General features: G+C 41.6%; 1 protein-coding gene across 1 annotated transcript; it reads right to left on the bottom strand.

Annotated features, from left to right (window-relative positions):
* Positions 1-5,962: 5,962 nt before the first annotated feature.
* LOC133717180 (probable LRR receptor-like serine/threonine-protein kinase At3g47570) lies at positions 5,963-11,166 on the bottom strand. The gene is made up of 3 exons (XM_062143844.1): positions 8,345-11,166; positions 7,459-7,934; positions 5,963-7,346 (listed from the first exon to the last, which is right to left on the bottom strand). Exons 1-2 carry the CDS (start codon positions 11,151-11,153, stop codon positions 7,459-7,461), a joined length of 3,285 nt encoding a protein of 1,094 aa, XP_061999828.1. The 5' UTR covers positions 11,154-11,166; the 3' UTR covers positions 5,963-7,346.
* Between the last annotated feature and the right edge of the window lie 643 nt (positions 11,167-11,809).

The following is an 11,809-nucleotide window of genomic DNA, read 5'->3' as shown; positions in this document are numbered from 1 at the left end:
CTCAAACAAATTTTAGTCATTCAATCATGCTTTTACTCTGTTTATTTATGCATTTCTATCATGGTATCAGAGCTGATGCCTAACGGCCTGATTCACCGTTCTTCAAGTTCATTCACCCATTAATCTTTGTTCTACTCCACTCCTCAATTTTTCTATTTCTACTTCAACAACTCAATATCCTTTTTTTTTTTTTTTTCTCTTCATAAACACCTTGTCTCTTCTTCTTTCTGCAATACTCAACACACTTTCTCTCTCACATCAGTACACCCGTATTTCATTCCTTCACCATCAATATGGTTGATGCAACGAATCCACAGGCTACTCCACCAAATACACCTCCAAACATGAACAACACCGCACCACCAGTTTTTCAACTTTCTCCTGAGGTCAGTGCCCAACTTCTTAATCCAACTGTTACCCCTCAACAAATTTCGTCTCTTGTGCCTATCAAATTGAACACGGGCAATTATGTGCTATGGAGATCTCTTCTCACTCCCATCCTACAACAATACAATATGTTTGGCATTGCTAATGACACAGAACCTTGCCCTCCCATTTTTCTATCAGATTCAACCGAAATCAATCCGGCATATACAGAGTGGTTGAAGCGAGATCGTACCTGTCGAATATGGTTGACTGCTACCCTCTCTGATGCTGTTCTTCCATTCCAAGTGGGCACAACGACAGCTCAGTCTCTGTGGGTGACCCTTGAGCGACGACTTGCGGCCACAACTCGCTCCCATGTCTTACAGCTACGCCGTCGACTTCAAACTCTCCAGAAGGGTAACTCAAGTATGCATGCATACCTCCAACAATTGAAAGAGATCTCTGATGCTCTCGCTCATGCTGGTGAACCCCTTGCCGACGCTGACCTCGTGGCTCACACTCTCCATGGTCTCCCACCAGATTATGATGCATTTGCAACCTCAATTAGAGTCAGAGCAGACCCAATTTTACCTGAAGAGCTTCATGGCTTTCTTCTTAGCGAGGAGGTTGAGCTCCTTCGCCGAACAGAATCCCTCAATCCCCATCTCAACCCTAACCCACCTCAAGCCTTTGCTGCTTTTACTCAGCACCAAAACCCGGCCCGGCCCAATAACAACACTTTCTTTCGACCCAGAGGTCTACCACCACACCCAAATGTTCAGCGCCCACTTCAGCCACGCAACCCCAACACCCTTCCACGCTCATTTTTCAGACCACCATCCCACACACCACGTCCCTCCTTCAACTCCGGTGGTCCAAGGGTTCGCTGTCAAATCTGTGGCCGTAACAATCACATTGCCCTCAACTACTTCCAACGCATGAATTATGCGTTTCAAGGACGAGCACCACCTGCTCGATTTCAGGCAAACTATGCTACTCAAGCTCCACCACAACCACCATCTCTTCCGGCCTCTGTCACCACTTGGTATGCTGACTCTGGTGCTACCAACCACATCACCAATGACCTCTCCACCATGTCTATTGCCTCAGAATACACTGGCCCTGATAATGTCTCAACTGCAAATGGTGAGCAGCTCCCCATCACACACATTGGCTCGTCCTCTGCAACTCCTGCAAACATTGGGTCCTCTGCTCAATCTGGTTCAGTCCTTAAACTTAACAACATTCTTCATGTTCCATCTGCTTCACAAAATTTACTTTCCGTCAATCAATTTTCTCATGACAATCATTGTTACTTCGTTCTTACTCCATATTCTTGTGTTGTAAAGGAATCTACATCGGGGAAAGTTCTGTTTCAAGGCCTTATTTAAGGAGCCCTCTATCCCATTCATCTCCACATTCATCGACCGTCCCCTCCAGCAGCTCTTTTTACCTCAACTGTTTCTTCTTCTCTTTGGCACAGTAGGCTTGGTCATCCTTCCACTCCGGTGCTCAACCACATTTTGTCCACCTTCCAACTCCCTGCATCCAAGACCAAGAACAAGTCTAGTTTTTGTTCGGATTGTCAGCTTGCTAGAAGCTCTAGATTACCATTCAGTCTTTCCAAATGTAACAATACTGCTCCTCTTCAAATCATCCATTCGGATGTTTGGGGGCCTGCACCTGTAACATCTTTGAGCAATTTCAATTACTATGTTACTTTTATCGATGATTGGTCTCGTTATACTTGGATTTTCCCCATTCATTCCAAAGCCAATGTCTTCCATGTTTTTAAACAATTCAAGAGCTCAGTAGAGAAACAATTTGATCTCTCCATTAAAACATTGAGAACGGACAATGGTGGTGAATATTGTAGCAATCAATTTGCTAGTTTTCTTGCCGATCATGGCATTTCTCATCAGTTTTCTTGTCCCCATACTCCTGAGCAAAATGGCTTGGCGGAAAGAAAACACCGACACATCATTGAACTCACCAGAATTTTATTCTCCCAATCTGGATTACCTCATCAATATTAGGCAGAAATTGTGCATACAGCTGTCTATTTGATCAATAGACTTCCCTTTAAAACCCTTCAGAACATCAGTCCACTTCAAAAGTTGTTACATTGTGCTCCTGACTACAAATTTCTGAAAGCCTATGGATGTGTGTGTTACCCTTGGCGTCGACCCTATACCAGTAACAAATTTGATCTTCGGAGCAAGGCCTGTGTGTTCATTGGTTATGCCATTCATCACAAGGGTTATAGATGTCTTGATCCTCAATCTGGCAGAGTCTATATATCTCGGCATGTCGTGTTTGATGAATCTCAGTTCCCATTCAAGATCCTACAATCTCAATCCTCTCTCTCAAACACACAATCTCAACCTTCTCTCTCAAACACCACTTTATCACCCACAATCTTTCCACCAGCTCCTCTTCTGTTTTCGCATCAAATTCCTTCACACCAATCGACTTCGCTTACACCATCTTCCCCTGAAGCACCAATCGAACCTCCTACTTTTAATCCTCCACTCTTTCCTTCCTCACCATGGTCACCGCCATCTGATTCACCTTCTCCGCCACCTCCTCGTCAAACTTCTAGACGACAACCCAAACCACTCCCACCTCCTCACCCAATGACTACCAGATCCAAAGTTGGTATCTTCAAGCCAAAGGTATACCAAATCAAACATCCATTTCATTCAGCTTTTCTTTCTTCAGTTAACACTTCATCCCTTCCCACCACATTCCACCAAGCTGCCAAAGATTCAAATTGGCTCCAAGCTATGCATGAAGAGATCAATGCCCTTCATCAGACTAACACTTGGTCTTTGGTCCCTTACCAACCTCATATGAACTTAATTGGATGCAAATGGGTTTTTCGAATCAAACAAAAGCAAGATGGGTCAGTTGAGAGATTCAAAGCCCGACTCGTAGCAAAGGGATTTCATCAACAACAAGGCATCGACTTTACCGAAACTTTCAGTCCTGTGGCAAAACCTGCTACCATCCGATTGATTCTTACAATTGTTGTACAACATGACTGGTGCTTAAGACAACTTGATGTGTCCAATGCCTTCCTTCATGGGACCTTACATGAAGAGGTCTATATGATCCCACCTCTTGGTTTTGTCGACCATGCTCGCCCAACACATGTGTGCAAGTTACGCAAGTCTATTTATGGCCTCAAACAAGCACCACGGTCTTGGTATGAAGAATTGCACCACATTTACTTTCTTTGGGTTTTAGAGCATCCATTTTAGACACCTCTCTTTTCATCAAAATGACTCCACCATCACCTTTCTCTTGGTCTATGTTGACGACATAATACTCACAGGCAGCTCTCCGAGCTATTGTGATTCTCTGATTGCCCAACTGAGCACCAAGTTTGCTATGAAAGACCTAGGCCCCTTGCACTATTTTCTTGGCATAGAGGTTACTCGTGATTCGAATGGCCTTTACCTCTCTCAATCCAAATACATTTGTGATCTTCTTCACAAAACCTCCATGATTGAGGCCAAACCTTTTCCCTCTCCAGCCTCTCCCACTAATCTTGATTACCATAGTGGAGAACCCCTCAAAGATCCTTCCTCCTATCGGTCAATAGTCGGTGCCCTTCAATATTTAACATGGACGAGGCCTGATATAGCCTTCTCTGTTAACAGGGTTTGTCAATTTATGCACAACCCGAGAACTTCTCACCTCATTGCCGTGAAAAGAATCTTGCGTTACCTCAAAAGTACACCAGACATGGGTCTTCACTTCACAAAAGGGGCTGCTGCACTAACCATCTTCTCTGATGCAGATTGGGGGGGTTGTCCCACTGATCGCCGCTCAACTACCGGGTATTGCATCTACTTAGGCAACAACTTGATCTCCTGGTGTGCCAAGAAGCAACCCACTGTGTCCAGGTCATCCACCGAAGCTGAATATAGGGCTTTAGCATACTCCCTTGCAGATACTGTATGGACTCTCAACCTCCTAAAAGAGCTTAGCATTTTTCTTCCTTCTCCACCCTCCTTTTATTGTGACAATGTCAGTGCAATTGCCCTCACAGCCAATCCAGTCTTTCACTCTAGAACCAAGCACATCGACATGGATTATCACTATATTCGCGAGTTTGTAGCCCATAAGTTGATCACCATCCATCATATTCCCTCTCTTTTTCAAATAGCCGACATCTTTACCAAACCTCTCCCAATTCAGCGTTTTGCTCTTATCAGTTCCAAGCTGACATCTCTCATTCCCAATGTCAGCTTGCGGGGGGATGTTGACAGTATGCATCATAACTCACACATCATCACTGACCTGGACAGAGTAGAAGATGAATGATCACCAAACCAGTCAGCTGCTGAAGTGTCAAAACCAATCAAAACTAAAGCATGCTCAATAAGACAAGCTCCGGATAAGGATAACCTGCACAACTCAAATGGAGCTCAGAGACAAAATACAACTCTGCAAAACAAAGCCAAAAGACACATTGCCATGGTGCAACAGATGTAGCAGAGACCAGACCTGTGTGTTGCCATAGTACTGATGTAATTAGGATCACACAAGTGTCAATACACAGATGAATAGCAATAGGACCATTACAGCCTTCACAAGGCACTCTAGCTTGTATAAATACACACTAGATTGTAAAGTTCAAGTATTGAATGAAACACAAAGTTCTCAAACAAATTTTAGTCATTCAATCATGCTTTTACTCTGTTTATTTATGCATTTCGATCAATTTTCTCTGGAGATGCCTAAATTTTTGTTTTTTTGGTGTAAAAGAAAATGCTTCATTGTTTAGGGAAAAAAGAAAGTGCTTAATTGTGTAGTTTTGGGGTTACTGATGCCTCTGGCAAGGGTGTCACGAGCTGATTTGGATCCAAGAATTGTTTTTCACTAGGGGATTCCATCTACTGCATCAATTCTTGCACTTGATTGCACACAGAGCTTGTTGGCAATTGGAACCCTGTGAGTTACTAATTTACCATCCCTAGTAATGTTTTTCCGAATTTCTTATATTATAAGTGTCCAGAATGCGTTTTATTTGCCACATTATCTTGTTCACTTTAGTTGAAGCGTTCATTGATCAAATAGTAGTTCTCGAATGTGAGGTGGTTTCGCAATTTATTGGAAACTTTTGAGTGTATGGACTGCGTAGAAAAGCTAATGAGTCCGGCGGTATTATCCAAAAGATAGGAGCTTTTTAACTTTGTTGACTTTATTCTGGACTGAATGCAGAGAGCAGTATAAAAGTGATCCGCGGTGATAATATTGAAGCCTGCAATTTGAATTTTGAAGGGCTTCTGATAAGATGCCATTTAAATACTTGGTGGTTAGTGACGTAGTGTTATAATTGCAGTTAGTAGTTAGTATGTTGTTTTCTTCCTCCCAGTAATCTCTGTTCGGTGTACCATTGTTGTCTTTTATGTGACTTTGTCTTGCTCTTGCTCATACAGACAGTATGATTATTCCCATCTTCCTTTTCTCTGACAGTTTGTATTTTTATTCTAATTTTTTGCAGTTCTTAGAAAATCAAGGTTTTCTAGCTAGTGTCTCGAGTTAAAATGAAATTCAGGTATTAAAGCAGATCCAGATTTGTAGTTAATAATACATCAGCTACTAGGGACTATCCAGTATCAATATAATTCTGTCATCTTCAACATCCGTTACGGTACTAAAAGTATTGATTGGTTTAATCGAAGAGTCTTCTGTGGACCAAGTCCACCTGCACCAAGCCGTAATTCCGCGCCTGACTGACACGCGCGGTTACCTAACCGCATATGGGCATCTGGTATACAACAGCACGGAGCACCTAACAAAAAACCATTAACACAGCAGCGTTGCCATCCAAGTCCACTTCGTCTCTCATTCACTCCAAACCATGGCGTCAGTGGCCACCATCCTCCGCCGGAAGGTCACGGGCAAGCCATTCCACTTCCGAATACCATCACTCCGATCATTCTCCGACTTGCCGGAGAGAATCGAGAAGATTCTGATAGCCAACAGAGGCAAAATTGCGTGCAGGATCATGAGGACCGCAAAGAGACTCGGAATTCAAACTATTGCGTGTCAGATCTGCAGACGAGGTCGTTCGTATCGGTCCGGCTCCGGCTCCGGCTCCGGCTCCGCTCAGGTACCTCAACGCCTCGTCGATTCCTGATGCCACAGTTCGTACTGGTGCTATAGGTGTTCGGTGCCGGCCTGGGTTAATGGAAGAGGCTAGGACGTAAGATTGGGGACCCACGACGTCTGAAGCAATGGTATTTCACTTGCCATATAGCCGCGCGTGCTGTTCACGCGCCAAACATAACCATGGTCCATAGTAGAATTTTCGTTGGTCTAAATCTTGTGTCCAGTGGTAGAGAGGGCTTCTGATATTCGCCCCCAAAGGCGATATATTGACGTTGGCAGGTTTGGGATTTGGAACAGAAGCAAATAGCTGGTTCTTTACAGTGAGAATGCTATATAACTGCCTTCTCTGTTATTTATGGCACAAATTACATGTACAGCACTTGTAGAACTGGTTATTGTGCTACATCTTCATTTGATATTCATTGGCTGCGTTTAGTAAATTTCGGTGATGTAATATAACACCCACATTTCATTACTCCAAGTAAAGATAGTGTGATTTCCATGCCAATGTGTGAATGTTTATGCATCAGGATTCAGGTGTTTGATTGCTAAACAATCGTATTACCTTCACTAATATATTACACATAATTAAGCTACAACATGGCTAGTCTCCCTTAGCTCTTTCAGAAAATCCACAGAAGAAAGACCTCATAAACTAGAATTTGAAATTAAGCACTCGCATTATTTAGCTACAACATATATATTCCACATTATCAGGCAGAGTCAATAGGACAAAGCTGCACGTGCACGTTCAGGCTATCATGTTGGCTTTAGATTTTAGAAGCCTGCAGTACTACCAGGATTCAATGCCATGTAACTTGCAGGATACCAACACCTCGCTCCCATGCCATACTCTGTTAGTTATTTGCACAAAAAAGAAACATGGATTATGCGGTCGTACATTAAGATTTTGAAAAAAGAAAAATAATTTTCTGGCAAATGTCACAAAGAAGAAAATAACAGCACCTATCTTCTTCTTGGTCTCTCTTGACGGATCTGAACACCATTGTAACCTTTTTGTATATGGTGTAGGTCCTTGTGTACATCCTCCATAGACATTCTGTTCCTTGGTAATTCTTCCGAGCATGCAAGTCCGATCTTAAGGATAGGAAAAATGCAGTTCCACAGATAAGCATTCATCTTGCACAAATCATCATTATCTGTGTTCTGTTCTCCTGCTTCAACTTCGTTGTTGTAACGACTCATCTTGGTCAATTCATTTTCTGTGGTTGCAGTTGCTGTCTCTTCTAAAGTGGCTAGAAGAGCAGGGTCCACAATCTTCACAAGCCTTCCTGGTATTGCCATCTTAACAAAATTGTGGAGATTCAAACCGTCTCTGAACAATTCGTCGGTGGGCCGTCTTCCTGTGAACATTTCCAATACAAGGATTCCATAACTATATACATCTCCTTGTTTTGATGCCTCCACACCACTTGCATACTCTGTAAGTACAGGATACAATTAAGTATATCAATGTTCTGTATGTCTGTATAGTATATGCAAACTTTCATCATGAATGGTTACTGAGTCAGTGATCAACATATGAATATGTTATCTAACTAAAAGAATTTCATTATCAGGATGAGACACAGAGAATCATATTCATTCTATCTTAAATAAACTAATAAAGTGATCAAGCATATCTTATCTTTTACCATTACAATGATAGAGATGTCATGTCTTCAATCATATCTATAGTTTCCCAACTTAACAACTTTCTCATTTGTTGTCTGTGCATCTCAGATTATAACCTACCATACTCCAATTTTTGAATACTTGTGTCCTTGTTTATATTTATCTTCTTCAATAATTATGTAAAAAGACAATAGCAATTTATGTAGAAGATTGTTACCTGGAGCAGCATAACCGATGGTTCCCTTTATTCCAACGGTGCTAGTTTGATTTTGAGAGGAGTCCATGATGAGTCTTGCTAACCCAAAATCACCAACACGAGCAACCATGTCATCGTCGAGAAGAACATTACTTGGCTTCATGTCACGGTGAATGATTTGTGGTTCACTATGCTCATGAAGATAACATAATGCAGAAGCCACATCAACAGCAATGTTCAGTCTTTGAAGAAGGTTCAAGCTCCTTGATTGGTCTTCACTATGCAGCCACTCCTCTAAGCTTCCGTTTGACATATATTCAAACACTAGAGCTTTGAATTCATTACCATTGTTATCCATGCTGGCGCAACACGTTAGGATCTTCACAAGATTTCTGTGTCGGATATTTCTCAGTGCATTGCATTCTGCTGTGAAACTCTTGGAAGCTCCTTTCTGTTGAAGGTTGAGGACCTTTATGGCAACCGCCTTGTTTTCTTCCTGGTCAAGAATCCCTTTGTATACAGAGCCAAAACTGCCTGATCCAATTAGAGTGCTTGGGGAGAATCCACCGGTAGCTTGATAGATTGTCTGGTATGAAACCTTTGAAAGGAAACTGATTGATGATTCTGCAGATAATGGTTTCTTCTTCTGTTTTCTCCTCCAATAAAGAGCAAACAAGAACGCAAACAAAAGAGAGCATCCAGCCACTAGAGAAACTGTTAACTTTAGGTTGAAACCATGGCTCTTTCTCTGGTTTGGTGCTTTGACGGGGCATGCTGGCAGCTGCAATTCCGAAACACCACCGCATAGTTTGGGATTTCCAACCAACAATATTGCGCTAGTATTTCGAAAAGCTCCTTCTTTTGGTACCTCACCCTCCAGATTATTGAAAGAAAGGTTCAAATGTAGCAAGAATGGAAGTGTTTGTAGATTTTTTGGAATTTTTCCTGAGAAGTTGTTTCGGGATAGATCTAGATACTCAAGGTTTTTCAAAGAAGCCAAAGAAGAAGGTATGATTCCTTGAAAGAGATTTCCTTGTAGAAAGAGAAATTGAAGGCCCAGACAGGTTCCAATGATATCTGGAATTTCTCCGGACAAATTGTTATCAGAGATGTCCAGTGTATTGATATTCTTCAGCTTACCCACTTCCACAGGCAGATTGCCAGTTAGTGAGTTTTGTGATAAGTTGAGTAAGAGAGATAAGGAGGAAAGACCAATAACCTGTGGTGGTATATTTCCACTGAGGCTATTATGTGAAACGGTCATGTACTGCAAGTTTTGGCAGTTTCCAATACTTTGGGGAATGCTACCTTCTAAGTTATTTTCTTCTAGGAGGAGTTGAAATAATTGAGTGAGGTTTCCTATGGAAGATGGGATCTGTCCTGATAATCGATTAACATCTAAACCCAACTTTTGCAGCTTTTGGAACTTTGAAAAAGAAGTAGGAATGACACCTGTGAAAAGGTTATCATGCAGGTCCAGTACTATTAGATTGTTGAGATTTGCTAAGGCTGCAGGAATCATTCCTGAGATATGGTTGACACCAAAATAGAGTTTAGTTAGTTGGGTTGACAAATTGGCTACAGAGTTGGGCAAAATACCTCCAAAATTGTTTTCACTCATATCAAGTACTTCTAGTTTGCTGCAATTTGTCAAGGATGTTACAACTCCCAAATCATTAGATGAATTACTTCCTAGATTATTGGTACTTAAACCGAGCCACCGGAGATCTGGAAGATTTCCAATACTTGAGGGAATTTGCCCCACAAAAAAGTTGTTGGGAATATCAAGTATTTGAAGGTGAGAAGAATTTGAAAATGAAGCTGGGAATTGTCCAGATAATTCATTTTCACCAAGTTCAAATATTTGGAGATTAGGCATGGTTACGCCTACACCAGGTGGAATACTGCCCTTAAAATTATTACTTGTAAGTGCCAAGTCTTTCATAGATGATATATTAAAGATGGAGGGAGGTATCGTACCAGAGAACTGATTGTCATCGATGTAGAATACGGATAAGCTTTGCAATCGTCCAATCTCCTCTGGAACACTACCCACCAAATTGTTAAATCCTAAGATGAGACGGCTAATTGATGAGAGATTTCCCAAGGAAGGTGGGATACGTCCAGTCAGATTGTTTTTGTAAATTTCAAGATGCTCAAGCTTCTCCAATAAGCCAATCTCTGACGGAATTTGGCCGTTAAGGATGTTTTTTGCAAGACTTATGATGCTCAATTCTGGGCAGAATGTGAGGTTGACTGGAATTCCCCCCTCCAACATGTTGTAACTTAGGTTGAGATGGCGCAGTCGGAATAAATGATCTACTTGTTGTGGAATCTTGCCGGAGAAGCTGTTATTTCGAAGGTTGATGAACCTAAGAAATGAGAGGTTGCCAATGTAAGGTGATATGGTTCCATGCAAATCAGAATGAGAAAGGTTCATGGCTACTACTCTTTGATGCCTTCTGCCGCAAGTGATCCCATGCCAATTGCAATAGTGCAAGGAGTCATTCCATGAGTTCAAGAACCCATATGGATCAGTGGCTATGGCTTCTTTGAATTTCAGCAAAGCCAATCGATCAGTGTCATTTCGAATTGCCTTTACATGAGTGGTAGGATGGAAAAGGAAAAGGATTATGACGTGAAGGTACATATACCAAAATGCTGAAAAATTGGGTACATGAGAAAGCTCCATTAATTTGGTTTGCAGAAGCAGGGAATCTAGATGGTGAGAAACTTGTGCATGGCATACTTGAACTATCAAAATGCCGTATTTAAAGACACATATAGGGAGAAAAGTCTTATTGGAAGAAATGGCAGCAGACATGAACATGTGATGGCTTGTTTGCGTTATGGTCTAGTCGTCCCCTCCTGGCCCAGAACTGTTGTCAACCATAGTGAAAGAAGACTTCGTTTAATTTGTAGACAGAAATCCTATTAGACCAAAGCAATAATATCTTGATGATATTACAAGAGCCCAAGAAACCAAAAGGGTAGTTGGAATGTTATAGAATCTTGATCGAATAGGTTGCCTATGGCTCACGCAATTTGAGAGTTTAAACTAACAACTACACGAAGGTAGTGTATCAAGACTAAGAGTGAAGACTTGGAATTAATTGGACAGAGGATGGCTCCACGGGCATCAATTTGGTGGAAGAAGAAACTTGTAATATGTGCCAATCATCTCATCAGATATACTTTGTCATAATGATCAAATTAACTTCAGTTAACTTCAGCCATACCTTATCTTCGTATGGATGATCTGGGATTTCCTTACCTTCGCCATGTTTAACTCTCTTTCTTGCATGGGTTGGTGTTGGACTTGTTTTAACAGTTGGAAGTTGGGAAAATTTGAGGTTCTGCTTCAATTTTTTCACTTCCTTTTGTCTTTCTTTCTAGCTTTTGGGGTAAGGTTTATGCCCCCCCCCCCCCCCATTCTTTAGGTTGTATTTTCTTTTTATGTTATTAATAAAATAAAAATAGAGGGAT

The sequence above is a fragment of the Rosa rugosa genome, chromosome 6 (assembly GCF_958449725.1).
Source record: "Rosa rugosa chromosome 6, drRosRugo1.1, whole genome shotgun sequence".
NCBI lineage: Eukaryota > Viridiplantae > Streptophyta > Magnoliopsida > Rosales > Rosaceae > Rosa > Rosa rugosa.
This window is presented reverse-complemented; position numbering and strand designations above follow the sequence as displayed.